Raw genomic sequence first — 15,974 nt, forward strand, 5'->3', positions numbered from 1 at the left:
TTATAGTACACTGTGTTTACTGACTATATGTCTGTGCATTTTGTACATTTTCACAATTTTTTTGTTTGTTTGTTCATTTGAACATATAAATAAATAAATAAATATTTATATATACAGACATGCATACATATATAAAATTAAAATTAAAATAACAGCCAAATTAAGTCATGTACTTCTCAGCACAATCTTTCCATATTATTGTAAATAATTCAAATTAGAAATTCTCATCTTCAAAAGGAGTAGGAAGAAGTTCATAAAAACTTTTTAGGTCCTACCCCATTTCTCTATTTGTATCCTTTAAATACAAAACATAAAAAATATAACATATAAAAAATATAGTATAGTTATGTTATTTTAATTGTTTCTGCAATTTCTGGAGCAAGCTCCCAAGAACTTCACTCACCAAAGCCCCTTTCACATATTGCCGGAACATTGTCGGGTCGCCTTCTGTGTGAAAGCAAACATGTCCCGGGATTGATTCCGGCATTGAACCCGGGTCGGGGACCTAGTAACATTGCCGGGTCCAACCCGGGACGAGCGCTGTGTGAAAAAAAAGCCAGATCTAATGCCAAGTGATGATGCACGTTATCGCGCGACTCTTTTACCGGCTGTTTTGAAGGAAGATCAACGTTCGTGACAAAAAATTCGTGCAAACTGTAATGAAACAGAGATCAGTTAGTTCCTCACTTTCCGCGCTGACGCCGAGATCTGCTTGCTTGCTACACCAAGATGTAAACATTCAGAGTCAAACACAAAGATACTGAGACACAAACAGGTTGGTTTTTATTCTCAAAGCTGAACTCATTATTTTTATCCTTATGCTTATCCTAAAATGCATTTTTATTGAAGAATGGCATATGAGTATCCTAACTAAAGCGTTTAGTTTGTCATGGAGCCTGACATGTTGGTTGTTGTATTCTTCACGTGGATCTTACAAGTTGCACTGAGTCGACTCGAGTGGTTTAACCTCAGTTTTATGAAGTGACATAGAGTGCATTGTTTGGTAGGAAAAAAACCTGATTTGCCACTTTATTTATATAATACGAATCTCCAACACACGATTCTACAGCAGATAATTTGATGTGCATTATTAATAATTCAATCACTGCAATCCCTGTGCTGTATTCTGCATTATACACAAGAATTCAAATGTCATGGAAAGCGGTTTCATGTTTATTGATATCTGTTCATATCAGCACTGTTGTCTTCCAGAGATATTGGCCTAAGAGTTACCAAAACATAAGGAAAAAACTGTATTTTTGTTAAAAAGCATTACACATTGAATGAGCGCGAGAGCATTTCCAGTTTAACAACACTTGCAATGTGAAATACAATTCATATCAAGATTTGAGAGTGTTTCAAGTTTATATGGATGCATTTTAGATTCATTTCAACACCTGTAAATGAAGATATTAAAATACAAATATTTGTATGAAAATAATATAGCTCTACTATAAAATAAAATAACTTTTATTAAATAATTCATATGCATTTAATGATTTGATTCAGATTAATCTTACAGTACTAAAGATTCACATAAAAGTTCACACTGGAGAGAAGCCTTTTGATTGGTGTTTTTCTGAGAAATCTGTCAAGATGTTGGGATATACTCATTAATGCTGGGCACTATAGGGTGTGTGTATATATGTGTGTGCGTGTGTGTGTGTGTGTGTGTGTGTGTGTGTGTGTGTGTGTGTGTGTGTGAGTTTTTGCTATGACACAATAATTTTAAAAGTGTAACGGGAAAAAAAAAACAGTTTTGGCGCCCTGGTATAAATTGTTCCCTTTAATCAGACACAAGTGCTTTGTCTTTTAGATGGAAAAGCACATATTTGATGATCAACTCACTCTTTATTGGTAGTTATTTTAGCGCATCACTGGACACCTTTTTGCATGTTAACTTTTATTCATTTTTTGTGATTTTGGACAGCACTGTGTGAGAATGACTTTTATTTTGGTGTGGAGACGTGACGTCATAAGGCTGCCCCGCGCTCCTGCTTTTGTGATACAGCTTAAGAAAGGTTTGTCCCACCAGAGTCGCCAAAGAAAGAGAAAGGTTTGTGGTTTTAATCATTGAAAGGTTGTAAATCAATACGAACTGTTAAGCCAAATACTTAGGTTTTACTAGAAATGTAATAATACTCAAATATTATTTAATATAGTAGTGTAATGCTTTATCTAACATTGAAGAAGGTTTTTTTTGCTCGTGTGTGCGCAAAGTAGTGAGGGGAAGTCCGATTCTTTTCAGCGAACCGATTCTTTCGGACAGTTCATTTCTATTGTCCAAATTCGCCCTTCATTCGAGTCTTCGATTCACTCGCGCTCACAGCATCGCTCGCCATGTTTCAGTGCTGTTGGAGTTACAGGACTAATATATATGCTGGCATATTGATTTAAAGTCGGAAGAACTGTCGGCCATGTGTGAAAAAGAGTAACGTAACTTTAGTAAATTGTGGATCAAGTCTGACTCAAGACGCGTTATCTGTTTCGATCAATTCGGTCCAATTTGGCGAACTGGCTCAAAAAAGAACCGGTTCAAAACGACGATTAGTTCACGAACCGGGTCATGACTAGAGCAAAGCGCATCCACGAGGAAAGGTGCATCTCATTATGCTCCCCATATTCGGAATACGTTTATTGTAAACATTTGTAACGCTAGTGTTGAGAATTTCTGTCTAAGCAGCTCATTTAAAGCTATTAACTTTCTCTGACTGACTCTTTCACCAATGCACAGACGACTGAACCAATTCTGTTAATTCTTCCCATCTTAATCAGGACAAAGTGTCCAAACACAGGAAACTTCTACTGAAGCAACTGAGATCTACTGAAAGATGGCTTTTATTAAAGAGGAGAGTGAAGATGTGAAGATTGAAGAAACATTCAGAGTCAAACAAGAAGATACTGAGGAACAAACAAAGATGATGTTTATTAAAGAGGAGAGTAAAGATATGAAGACTGAAGAAACATTCAGAGTCAAACAAGAAGATACTGAGGAACAAACAGGTTGGTTTTAATTCTCAAAGCTGGAGCCAGTCATTTGATCCTTATTAATATGAATGATATTTTTGAAAAGTTATATGAGAATTCTAATTGTTTGACATGGAGTCAGTGCCTCATGTGACATTGCTAAAATATCCAAATATGCTGAAATATAGAGAGTTATAAATGTTGGACTGATAGAACTGATACAGTGCAGAGAAAAATCGCATTGAATATTTTTCACAGTCCTACTTAGCCTCTTTTAACAAACAACCCTCTACATTGACACTTCTATTCTAACTGTAGTTTGTAGAGAATGAGTTTTTGCCTTTTTTTTTTTTTTTACTTTATGTCACCAAGATGTAGGGAAACCTAGCTTTGTATATTTTTTGCTTTTTCCTATTGAGAGTTAGGAGTCACATGCCAATTTGGGTTGATTTGGGAGGGGTCTGAACCGGTTGGCCATGATGGTAGGACACGCTATCGGTTGCCAGGGGCAACGCCTTCAGAACTTCACAGGCGTGACTAAACATTTCAGAGCTCATTAATTTTTGCGCATTTATTATGTCGGCCGAACAGAGACGGATCTACGAATATGAGAAAGAAAAAGAAGAATTTGTATTTTGGAGAAGCTCTCATCAAAACATGTTGGAAACGTTTGTGTAACGTTGCATTGAACATCTCTTTACAATTTAGTGTTTACGAAACAGTCGCAGTTATTTAAGTTACTTTGTCAATTTGGTCAAGAAGTGTCTGCTAAATGCAATGTGTAATTACAAATGCAATGTGTAATTACAATCGCAGTTTTCATCTCCTGGAGGCTTGTAGATGGACCCAGCTACAGCAGAAAGCCTCGTAACTTTCCAAAGACTTGTGGCTTTTAAACTCCTGAGACTGTGATATCGAGGGGAGGGGCTCTGTGCTATGACGACAACTCCTCATTCTCAATTGAGCAGTAACCCCAAAACTAAGTTACCGTATTTTCCAGACTGTAAGTCACACTTTTTTCCATAGTTTGGCTGGTCCTGCGACTTACAGTCAGGTGTGACTTATTTATCAAAATTAATTTGACATGAACCAAGAGAAATGAACTAAGACAAATTAACCAAGAGCAAACATTATGGTCTACAGCCGCGAGAGGGCGCTCTATGCTGCTCAGTGCTCCTGTAACCTCTCGCGGCTGTAGACCGTAATGCTTTCTCTTGGTTCTAAATAAATGAGACTTATAGTCCAGTGCGACTTACATATGTTTTTTTCCTCATCATGCTGTATTTTTGGACTGATGCGATTTATACTTAGGTGTGATTGTTATAGTCGGAAAAATACGGTATGTACTGAAATGTAACTTCTGTGTACCATTACACCCCTACTATTTATTGTTTTTGGTACAAATAACTTTTATAAATTAGTTTGACACCAAAATAACCTTAGAAAAGTAAACATTCATTTATAAAATAATCAAACAATCACCAACAAATAATCAAATTATGAGAAATAAAACAAATACAACAAAACAAACACATGAATCAAATAAAGAGTGTTTTTCATGTAGGACTAATACTGCATAGACCTTACTTTACAAATATATTCAACCATTAGCGGTTACAGATAAATTGTTTTTGATGTTTAAAACTTAAAACGATAAATACTGATGTTTTCAATTATTTAAAAAAATGAAAGGATAATTTAATTGTGAAATTAAAACAGCCATAATGTGGCAGTAAGTCTCTGCTAAGTACCTTTATACCACAGGAAAAGCTTGTAGTCCAATAAATTTCAAACATTATTAACCTCCTGAGACCCTGCATCCTCATGAGGACATTTTTAGTGAATTTCTCTGAGACTATACATGCCACAAATTTAAAGGGTTAGTTCGCCCAGATAGCAAAATTATGTCATTAATAACTTTACCCTAATGTTGTTCCAAACCCGTAAGACCTCCGTTTATCTTTGGAACACAGTTTAAGATATTTTAGATTTAGTCCGAGAGCTCTCAGTCCCTCCATTGAAGCTGTGTGTACGGTATACTGTCCATGTCCAGAAAGGTAAGAAAAACATCATCAAAGTAGTCCATGTGACATCAGAGGGTCAGTTAGAATTTTTTGAAGCATCGAAAATACATTTTGGTCCAAAAATAGCAAAAACTACGACTTTATTCAGCATTGTCTTCTCTTCCGTGCCTGTTGTGAGAGAGTTCATAACAAAGCAGTTTGTGATATCCGGTTCGTGAACGAATCATTCGATGTAACCGGATCTTTTTGAACCAGTTCACCAAATCGAACGGAATCGTTTTAGACTGTTTGCGTCTCTAATACGGATTAATCCACAAATGACTTAGGCTGTTAACTTTTTTTAATGTGGCTGACACTCCCTCTGAGTTAAAACAAACCAATATCCCGGAGTAATTCATTTACTCAAACAGTACACTGACTAATTTTTCAAGTGGCGATTTACTAAACAGATAAAAAATGATGACTATAATGTATTGCTGAAGAGCACTTAGCAGCACTTGACCTCGTGCTACAGCGATTGAGTGCGCGCACTGAGATGGGAGAGGTACGTATCAACTCAACCAATCAACTCGTCTAATTTGAGAGAAGAACATAGTGTAATATGGAAACACGGTGGCGTTTTCCTTTAACGCACTAATTTTGTATATATATATATATCTCAACACTGCACCACTGGTGGTAGTTGGCCCATTACCATCGCGATCGTAAAAATATGCCACCGTCACAGCCCTCATTCTCAGCACTGCATTAAGTCAAACACCCCTAATGCCTTCTGCTGGACTAATGCCCAATCCCAATTCTCTACCCCTTAGCCCTTCCCCTTTCCCCTACCCCTCCGTTTCACACGTTCATGTGAAGGGGTAATGGTGTCTCCATTCTCTTTTGGTTGGAGGGGTAAGGGTAGGGAAAGAGCCAGACAGCACCTTCAAATGAAGATTTTTCAGGACCACACTTCAAACGAAGGGGTATGAATTATCTTGGCAACATGGCTGCCTGAGCGAACAAAAAGACACAAATGTAAGTTTTTTTTGGGGCATTAATAAAGATTTTAACAAAAATTGATCATTTGTTTTCTTACATTCAATCATGAGTTCATAGGGGAAGGGGTATAAAATAGAATTGGGATTGAACCTAAGAGTGCTCATTGCTGCATGTACTTCTGATTATATTTTTACCACCTGTCGACTCAGGAAGAGCACAAAGTCACGTTACCTCCTCGTTGCTCCACATTTGCCCTTTGCTGTTTTTGTATTGGATACACTGCTCGTTTTTCACCTCCGTTTGACCAGGAATGGTTTAAATTAATTTGAATGTGTAATTTGGCAAAGACGAAACATGTAAAAATGATTAACTTTAACTCTATGATGATTGAAATTTAAGTAAATTTGGAATCACATGACTAAGGCCTGGTCCATAAGGATCACATATCAAGGATACAGATCTTTTAATGGTCTCTTTTATGCAGGTGTGTATATATATATACGCAAAATCCAAGCGCAATGTATACCTAGGAAACTCGTATTTACTGCAATTCTGATGCCATGTGAAAGCAGCATTAATATGGAACACTAATTAGATGTCCAAAAAACAGGACGGTTCTGTATTACACTGCTCCAAACAATTAAGGCAACACTTAATCACAGTACAGCACCAAGTCAGTTTAATGTTAGGGATATCAATCTGTACAATTAGGAAGCATAAGTGATTGTGACTCAGGTGCCCTGGAGAGGCAACCGCTAAACAACTCTAGGGCTGAAACGATTCCTCGAGTAACTCGATTACAAAAAATGATTGAGGCAAATTCCTCTGCCTCGAAGCCTCTTTTAATTTATTTTAAATCTCACGTCAGGTTCTTTCGCAATGATTTTTTTAAATGTGACACAACGTGTTTACGTCACCCACAAAGCGGAAGGAGACACAAGGAGTCAGCACTGTTTTGATTTGAGGGCGTGGGCAAACATAAAGAGAACGTTGTGGCGTGTGTCCATTGCAAGATAGAGCTGGTGTAACGGAGTGAAAAGGTATGTTAAATTATTGCATAAATGGGGACAGCGCCATCTATGTGCTGTGATGTGATTTAGCGTGTGGAGTAGGGACCGCCCACAGCAGAGTTAATGAAGCATTGCTGTGGGTAAGTTGCACGTTTTTCACGGTCTGAGAATTACCATTTATAAGTGTCCTTAACAAATACGTAGTTGCTTTATTGTATGGGAACCTTTCAATGAATATGTTGGAACTCTGTTAAGCCTTGTTTGGCTTCGAGTGTGTTGCTCAATATTGAGTTATAACGTGTTTAGAGACCCGATTGTAATCAATTTGTGTGTTGCCTTGTGTTTCATGTAGAAATGGTTTATTCTCTTTCTGAATCAGTGAAACCCTATTTACACACACCGTCTCCATTTGTGCAGGTATGTTGTTAAATGTTTGTTAAATTGTTTTGTTCAAAATGAGTTGCTCAAGTTCTCCGCTAGGTGGAGATGTTTCCCTTGATTAAGTTTAATTGTATTGCTCTGTGATTCATTGAGGATCTTTATTCATTGATTTGTGATTTATAATTAATTGAAAATGTGTCATCTATATTCAAACTGTAAATATTTGCAACTGAAACACTATACGATCACAAAGTTAAAAAGAATTTGACAGAATAAAAAAGAGAGAATTGCTTTAAATAAACAGAGCAGAGTTAATGAAGCATTGCTGTGGTGAAACCCTATTTACACACACCTCCATTTGTGCAGAAAGCAGACCGACCAAGCAAGACCGTAACACTGGCATACCACGACTAGGAGCCTATGATTTCCGCGATGCATAAAACGCGGAGGGAATTGCAGAATCCAGTCATAAAAATGGATTTTACAGTTTAATGCGGAATGGCACAGAATTCGACAAATTTTAAATTAATTAATCAAAAATAGATCATTGCAATTACTTCATATAAACTAATATCTGTACATATTAAGCCGGAACAATCTATTTAAATATGAATCCTGTATGTTCTGCGTGTCTCTGTTAATGAATGGAATAGCACGCGTGCCGCTCCGGTGATTTCAGCGTCTGATGTCTCACTAAATAAGGACGTGAACACATGAACAACATCTCCAGAACTGCTCTAACAGTCACTTCATGAGCATTTGACCGTTGGATTTGAGTGTCACCACACATACACAGAACTGTAAAGGTACGTCAACCTGTCAACATAAAAGTCAGCAGAATGTACATAGCCTACTGCTACTAAAAAATAAAAAATCAAACATGATTTTTTTTTTTAAGGTTTAATCACACAACATTTCTTACATGTTTTATTTTTAATAGTTAATCCCCTTTGTTTACCAAAAAGTTAAGTTTGCCTAATTTTCAATAATTTAAAGATAAATTGAATTAATGTTTTATGTGTTTAATGTGAATCTCAGAAAATGCTTTATTTAAAACCCCAGCTGAATGGCACTTAATGCACTTAATTCATCTGTTAACTTTGTCATTGTTCACAGTACAAGTACAGACAGAGAAACAATGGGTAATAATTAAATGTTTATTTTTGATGTATGCATTGCATTCTATGCATTTAAAAAAAAAAAAATTCTAAAAAGCAGACTTAGTTGTTAATTTTAAGAGACCCAGGAGTCTTATTTTCTGTTGCGTAATTGCGTCTCACTTTAAGCAAAAACGCATTTTATCCGATTACTCGATTAATTGATGGACTTTTTGGTAGAATACTCGATTACTAAAATATTCGATAGCTACAGCCCTAGACAACACCCAATAAAGGGAATGATTTTGCAGGTGTTGGTCATAGACAGTTGTGGACAATTATTCTTCCTGACTGATTTGTCTTTAGTTTTATGTTTTGTTTGGGTCCTTGTCACTTGTCTGTAGCATGATGCAGTTCTTATATCCAAAAAAGTTTGCTCGTGCAGTCCAGCTCCTCCAGGATAGCTGTCGCTATTTCCATATGTGCTGTCGCAAGGATGTTTGATGTGTCTCCCAACACAGTTTCAAGAGCATGAATGAGATACCAAGAGATAGGTCGTTAACCAAGGAGATCTAGACAGGGAGGCAAAAGGGCAACAACCCAACAGCTGGACCGGTATCTGTTCCTTTGTGCAAGAAGGAACAGGAGGAGCACTGCTAGAGCCCTGCAAAATGATCTCCAGTAGGCTACTAGTGTGCATGTTTCTGACTAAATTGTCAGGAATAAACTGTCAAAAACATACTTAAAGCTGCAAGCAGCGATGAACCGGGCCTCGCACCCCGCTCACCGCCAGCGAGTGGCTTTAGTAAAAAAGAGAAAGGCGAGAAATATGCATTTGAAATTGTAAATATACGTGGAATATGTCAGTCATTTATATCTGCCAATCTTCCTGCATGATGTTTCCGATTGCCAACAGGTGGCGCTATGAATATAACTGAATACTGGCCTTTGGATGTCTTCAGGCTATGACTCTTTTCAAATATCCGAAGTTTGGAGAAGATTGGATATTTTATGCATAAGTAACAACAACCTCTATTCCCATGGCGGTACATCAAATTCTGTCACTGTGCCACCAGGCAGCAAGGAAGTCGACCGGAAGTTGAAGTCGGCCGGGTGCCGCCATCTTGTAGCAGAACTTCACTTGCGTTAGCATCCCATTGACCTCCCATTCATTTTGGTGTCACTTTGACAGCTAATAACTTTACATCTGAGGCGTATAAAGACTCCATTTGTCCATTATTTATTTCTAAAGATACACGGCAATGTATAAAGGGCTCCATTATCTTCTATGTTACATTATGGCCCCGTAGAAACAGTTTTTGTAAAAATAGGCTAACGATTGCATCATAACCACTCCACTCTCTGTCGCATTACCGTACAGATAGGAGGAGAAGCTCGCAGGCAATTAACTTAATATGGCGTACTGGCGTTACATTTTAAAATACTATACGAAATAATTAATCAGAATACTTACTCCTGCTCACTCACGCCAAAGAACTCCCCGCTCAAGCTCGCCGTCTCTGCAAGATTAACGATGGCAGTTTGCACGCACAGCTACTAGAAGATTTACAAATGTCAGACAGGTTGCTGACGTCATCAAGCTTAGTTTGAGTCTGCGCGTCATAAACGGAAGTGCTAAAAATAGCTAAAAACGGGCTTCACTTGTCTCAATTGAGTTCCAATGGGGTCGCTGTGTCCATTTCTTTTACTGTCTATGGGTGCCACGGACATGTCCTTAAACAAAAACTCAAGAGCTCCACAATTTAACATTGCAAAGAACTTTAGATTAGGCTGACCACAATAAAATGTTGGCGTCATCAAATTTCTAGCAGTAGTTTTGTACAACGTAAAACATGTCACTTCCTGATGCCAGCAGGTGGCGCTATGGCTATAACTGAATATGGGCATGTAGATCTGTTCAAACATGTGGAGCTTGGTGCAGATTGGACATTGTATTTCGGAGTTATAACAACTTCCTTTTTCATGGTGAAACATCAACATTTGTCAGGCTGCCATGGACACGCCCTTAAACAAAAACTCAAGATCTTAGCAATTTAACATTGCAATGGTATTTAAATTACACTGACTAACTTTGGTGTTTAACTGAATAAATCTCTAGGAGGAGTTTGTTAAAGTACAATTGATTGATTTTCGTACATGTACGTGAAACGGAGCTCGAGGCGCGCTATGTTGAAAGTGTATGTGGCGCTATCGAGCCATTTTGCCACACCCAATGGAATATTGGCCTTCAGCTGTCTTCAGGGCAGGAGTCTTATCAAACATGTGAAGTTTGGGCAAGATCAGACATTTTATGCCCGAGTTAGAAATTTTATTCCCATGGCGAGACATCAAACTTTGTCACGGCGCCAAGGACACGCCTTTTATCAAAAACTCAAGATATTCACAATTCACTATCGCAAAGTCCTTTAGATTAGACTGACCAAAATAAAATGTTAATTTTATTAAATTCCTAGGATTAGTTCATTGCAGTGTAAAGCATTCACTTCCTGTTGCCAGCAGGTGGTTGATCTGAATAAATCTCTAGAAGTTCGTTAAAGTACAAACCCTGAAAATGGCAAAAAACGAAAATTTTTGCTGAGAAAAAAAATAACTGACTTCCTGTTGGGATTTGGATTTCGTACCAAGAGACTTTTTTGTAGATATTGGTGTTACATGTGTGTACCAATTTTCGTACAAGTACGTGAAACGTAGCTCAAGATGCACTTCGTCGAAAATTTATAGGTGGGGCTGTCGAGCCGTTTTGCGACTATGCTGTTTTTTTATGTTTTGCCACACCCACCTTAGCAAACCATATCATACCTTATCTTTTGCTAGTTCTGACGTGTGTGCCATGTTTCATGACTTCTTGAGAAAGTTTCAGAAAAAAAAAAGAATAATAATAAATGAAGCAGAAACAAGAGGGTCCTCGCACCATCGGTGCTCGGGCCCTAATAAGCGTGCCATGAGGGCTCAGCATCCTCTAGTGGGACCTTTGCTCACAGCTCAGCACTGTTACAGCTTGATTGGGTTTTGCCAGAGAACACCAAAGCAGGTTCACACTGAGCACATGTGACAAAATCTGGAGATGCATTGGCAATGTTATGCTGCATGCAGCATAGTCGTACTAGCCCATGGTGCCTTTATTGCTGTTTGGTACTGCAATGAAACCCTCCGAGCCATTGTCAGACCATATGCTGGTGCAGTGGTCCCTGGTTTCCACCTGGTGCCTGATAGTGTTTTTCCTAGTGTGGCAAGAGTGTATGGACAGGCTTTAGATGACAAAGGTACTGATGCCATTTACTGGACCTCTCGTTCCCCAGACCTGATTCTATTTGAGAACCTCTGGGATATTATCAGAGCATCCAAAGGCGTCAAGTAGCACAACAGACTCTTCAGGATCTCACTGATGTCCGGATCCAGGTATTGGCCAGATATTGTTGAGAGTGCATATTAGGGCCCGACCGCTATGGATTTTTGGGGGCCGATGCCGATATTAACTCGAAAAGAGCCGATTTATAAGCCGATATTTTGATTTTAAAAATAATCTGGATATTAGACCCATTTCCTATAAACTGCACTTACACAACATTCAATACCAAAATATCTGCCTGTTCTATGTATGTGGGCTGTATAAACTATTTTCCAGAATGGATTATGTTAAAAAAAAGCCTTAGATTACAGTCTCAATGACTAAACAATTGCACATCAAAAGTATATATTTTTTAATGATCAAAATACAGTCTGGTTTTAAACATTTAACACTTTTACTTTCTTCCAGTTGAAGCTGGTTTTAACAGTCTGTGTGTGTACTGTAAATAAATTATAATACTAAAGTTAAAGTATTTGCAGAAGTAGTCCCATACTTTGCTGCTACAGCATTCACCTTTTTCAGCCATCTGTCGGCAGAAAGAGAGACGGAGAAAGAATAAGCATGTGTATTAATATCACCATGTATCATTACTCATGTCATCATTAGAATTCTAATAATAATAAACTGGGATCTCCTACATAGGCAAAAATGAGAAAAATATATATTTTTTTTATTTGTCAAGCAATAGGTATTACCTACTTATATTTAACAATATTATTTCAACATTTTCCTGTTATGTCTGTAAAGCTGCTTTGAAACAATATGTAAAAAAAAAAAAAAGCGCTAGTTCAGCTCACATTTATTTACATGTCCCCTCTGGTTTAATCATTTCTGACGCACCTACTGTAGTTACTGTAACTACACTATATTTGCTCTCACAGAACATCGTCTTGCCTACTATTACCGGAAGATTACGGAATCAATTCGAAGTTGAATGGTTAATGTTAGTGTCATGAACACACAGCTGTCAATTTTGAGAAGAACCACCTTCAAACAAGTTAATAGCAAACATTTAAGGGGCCTGCTAAAAAGGAAGCTATTAGCGTTAGAGTAACGTAAACAGCCTGAATTCACCAAATTGTTCTCTGGACCTGAGGATAGCCTCTTCTTCCTTGCTTCTCTCTTAATTCTCATCAGCAGGACTAGGGCTATCGCTCGCTTCTTACAACGGGACAGATACATGTTTGCTTCTGACCGAAAGGAGGAACAACAGACTATGAAAGAGCTCCCGCTAAACGGTTTTAAAACTCCGCCTACGCCATAGCGCAGCGCAAATCGCGTTGTATCTGAAGGGCAACGCTGAACCCAGCGGCAAGCGCCGTGCATACCGCGTCCTGTGTGAAAGGCCCAATTACGCGGTCATTATGTGGGAAACACCGCAATAGAATAAGAATAAGTTAAACGCTAACGTTATAGTTTGACCTCCTATTAACGTCCTATTAACGTCTGGCGCTGTTGTTAACTCTGGAGCTGCAGAGCTCCCTCTGGTGGGCACACTATGCAACACTCATAACATGAGTGAAGCATGAGACTCTGTTTCTCATGTTTCATTGGCCGTTATAAATGCCGATGCCGATTTAAATGCAATTAGCTTATATCGGCCGATAATATCGGCCGGCCGATATATTGGTCGGGCTCTAGTGCATATAGATAGGTATGTGGGGACATACACTCTACTGACTTATGTTATGTGTAGCTGTGATGAACTTCATGCAAGTTGGATCAGCTTGTAACTTAAGTTTTTACACCGAGGGCTGGATTCAAAATCAAAAACACCAATTCAGTGTGTTGATAATTTTGGTTTTCCTTAACTTATCACTTAATATTTGTCCTTAAAAATTATAGAATGTTTATAAATGTAGGTATTCAAATAATTTTTAGAATTGAAAATTGCAGTCATTGAGATTCAATGTGATTTAAGTGTTCCCTTAATTTTTTTTGAGCAATGTGTATGGAACAAAGGTTTTGTGCCATTAAACCAGGATTAACTTGTATTTGTCTTCTTTCACCTTAGACCTGATGGCACTGAAAGAAGAGAGTCAAGACCTGAATGAAAAAGAGAAAAATCTGAGTGATGAGAAGCATCAGGATTTCATAACTGAAGAAAAATCTTTCAGTTGCTCACAGTCAAAAACGATTTCCATGCGAAAAAAAGCTCAGAAAACAGGATCTAGGAAGTTCACCTGCAAACAGTGTGGAAAAGGTTTCATTCGAAAAGTATCTCTTAAAGTACATGAAATCATTCACACTGAAGAGAAGCCTTTCACCTGCCCTCAGTGTGGTAAGGGTTTTTCACAAAGATCAGCATTGTATCCCCACATGAGAACTCACTCTGGAGAGAAGCCTTTCACATGCCAGCAATGTGGACAAAGCTTCACTGAAAGAGGAAACCTTCAGGTTCACATGAGACTTCACACTGGAGAAAAGCCTTTCACCTGCCAACAGTGTGGAAAAGGTTTCACTCAAAATGAAACCCTTAAAGCCCACATGAGAGTTCACACTCAAGAAAAGCCTTTCACCTGCCAACATTGTGGGAAAGGTTATACTCAAAGTAATAACCTTCGAGCCCACATGAGAATTCATTCTGGAGAGAAGCCTTTTCCCTGCCAACAGTGTGGAAAAAGTTTCATTCGAAAAGAAAATCTTAAAATACATGAAAGAGTTCACACTGAAGAGAAGCCTTACATATGCTCTCAGTGTGGTAAGGGTTTTTCACAAAGATCAGCATTGGATCCCCACATGAGAAGTCACACTGGAGAGAAGCCTTTCACATGCCAACAATGTGGACAAAGTTTTACTGACAGAAGAATCCTTCAGGTTCACCTGAGAATTCACACTGGAGAGAAGAAGCCTTTCAAATGCCAACAGTGTGGAAAAGGTTTCTCTCAAAAGAGCTACATTAAATACCACATGAGAGTTCACACTAGAGAGAAGAGCCTTTTCACCTGCCACCAATGTGGGAGAAGTTTCCCTAATAATGGGAGTTTTACAGTCCACATGAAAACTCACAATAGAGAGAACGTGTTCACATGCCAGCAGTGTGGAAAAACGTTCTTTCAAAAATCTAGTCTTAAAAGCCATATGAATGTTCACACTGAAGAAAAACCTTTCATCTGCAATCAATGTGGAAAAAGTTTTAAACATAGTTCAGCAATTCATCGCCACAGGCGTATTCACACTGGAGAGAAGCCTCACACCTGTCAACAGTGTGGAAAGAGTTTCATTGATAAAGGAAGCCTTACAGTTCACCTGAGAATTCACACTGGAGAGAAGCCTTTCACATGCACCCAGTGTGGGAAAAGTTTCTCTCGAAAGGTACACCTTAAATCCCACATGAGAATTCACACCTGAGAATAGACACATCAGCCCTTCTCCGATGACTGTTTGTGTCATCAGTGTGGAGTGAGTTATATAGATCATAGATCGAAAACATTGTATGAATCATGTCTAATTGGAGAGAAGCCTTTCATGTGCCATCACTGTAGAAAGACTTGTTCAATCACAGCAAACCTTAGGTTACATTTTACTCGACACCATGTGGTCAAAAATAAAAAAAGTTTTACGTGTACACAACAACCTTTTCAAAATGATTCGCTGTCACCTTGTTAGAAATACAGGTTTTAAATGAATTTGAAAAAACAAATGAATTTAATAACTTTTATAATCATTTTGAATTGACGGGAAATGGTAGCATTGATAAATGTAGAGATTTGCTTAGTTCAGTAATATGTGATTTTACAAAAGATAGAATTATGGCGGACCCTAGTGCTGTTGCTAAAATCTTTAAAAGGCTACATGCCAAAAAGTCCAGTGGTCCAGGTGGTATTTCAGCTTTTTTACTTAAAACATTTGCTGATGAATTATCTCCAGCCTGGAGTCCACTAGACACTGGAATTATTCCTACAATATGGAAAAAAGCAGTCATTTTCCCAGTTCCAAAAAAAATCCAGCAGAGGAAAATAATGACTTCAGACCAGTGGCGTTAACATCCATGGTGATGGAAATCCCTTGAACGTATTGTGACAGAAAAACTGAGAGAGAATGTACTGTATAAATTAGATCCTTATCAATTTGCGTACAAAGTAAATAGGAGTACAGAAGATGCTTTGAGTATTATGACGCACCTTATTTTAAAACACCTTGA

At 38.1% G+C, this 15,974-nt stretch overlaps 1 protein-coding gene across 4 annotated transcripts; it reads left to right on the forward strand.

The window, feature by feature from the left end:
* The first annotated feature begins 1,929 nt into the window (after positions 1-1,929).
* LOC132099134 (gastrula zinc finger protein XlCGF57.1-like) lies at positions 1,930-15,725 on the forward strand. Of its 4 annotated transcripts, none has more exons than XM_059505593.1 (3): positions 1,930-2,056; positions 2,776-3,003; positions 13,845-15,724. In XM_059505593.1, the coding sequence occupies exons 2-3, from the start codon at positions 2,832-2,834 to the stop codon at positions 15,179-15,181; spliced, it is 1,509 nt and encodes a 502-aa protein (XP_059361576.1). In that variant the 5' UTR covers positions 1,930-2,056; positions 2,776-2,831; the 3' UTR covers positions 15,182-15,724. The 4 variants fall into 4 exon arrangements, with proteins under 4 accessions (XP_059361576.1, XP_059361578.1, XP_059361577.1 ...); XM_059505595.1 differs by having other exon boundaries at positions 1,976-2,056; positions 2,783-3,003; XM_059505594.1 differs by having other exon boundaries at positions 1,992-2,021.
* The last annotated feature ends 249 nt before the right edge of the window (positions 15,726-15,974 follow it).

This window comes from Carassius carassius, chromosome 22 (genome assembly GCF_963082965.1).
Source record: "Carassius carassius chromosome 22, fCarCar2.1, whole genome shotgun sequence".
In the NCBI taxonomy this organism is placed as follows: Eukaryota; Metazoa; Chordata; class Actinopteri; order Cypriniformes; family Cyprinidae; genus Carassius; species Carassius carassius.

What these genes read in the sequence shown, in the direction of transcription:
- LOC132099134 (XM_059505593.1), top strand. Translation starts at nt 2,832, where the DNA reads ATGGCTTTTATTAAAGAGGAGAGTGAAGATGTGAAGATTGAAGAAACA. An exon ending in AGATACTGAGGAACAAACAG is followed by an intron (nt 3,004 to 13,844) that starts GTTGGTTTTAAT and finishes CTTTCACCTTAG; the next exon opens with ACCTGATGGCACTGAAAGAA.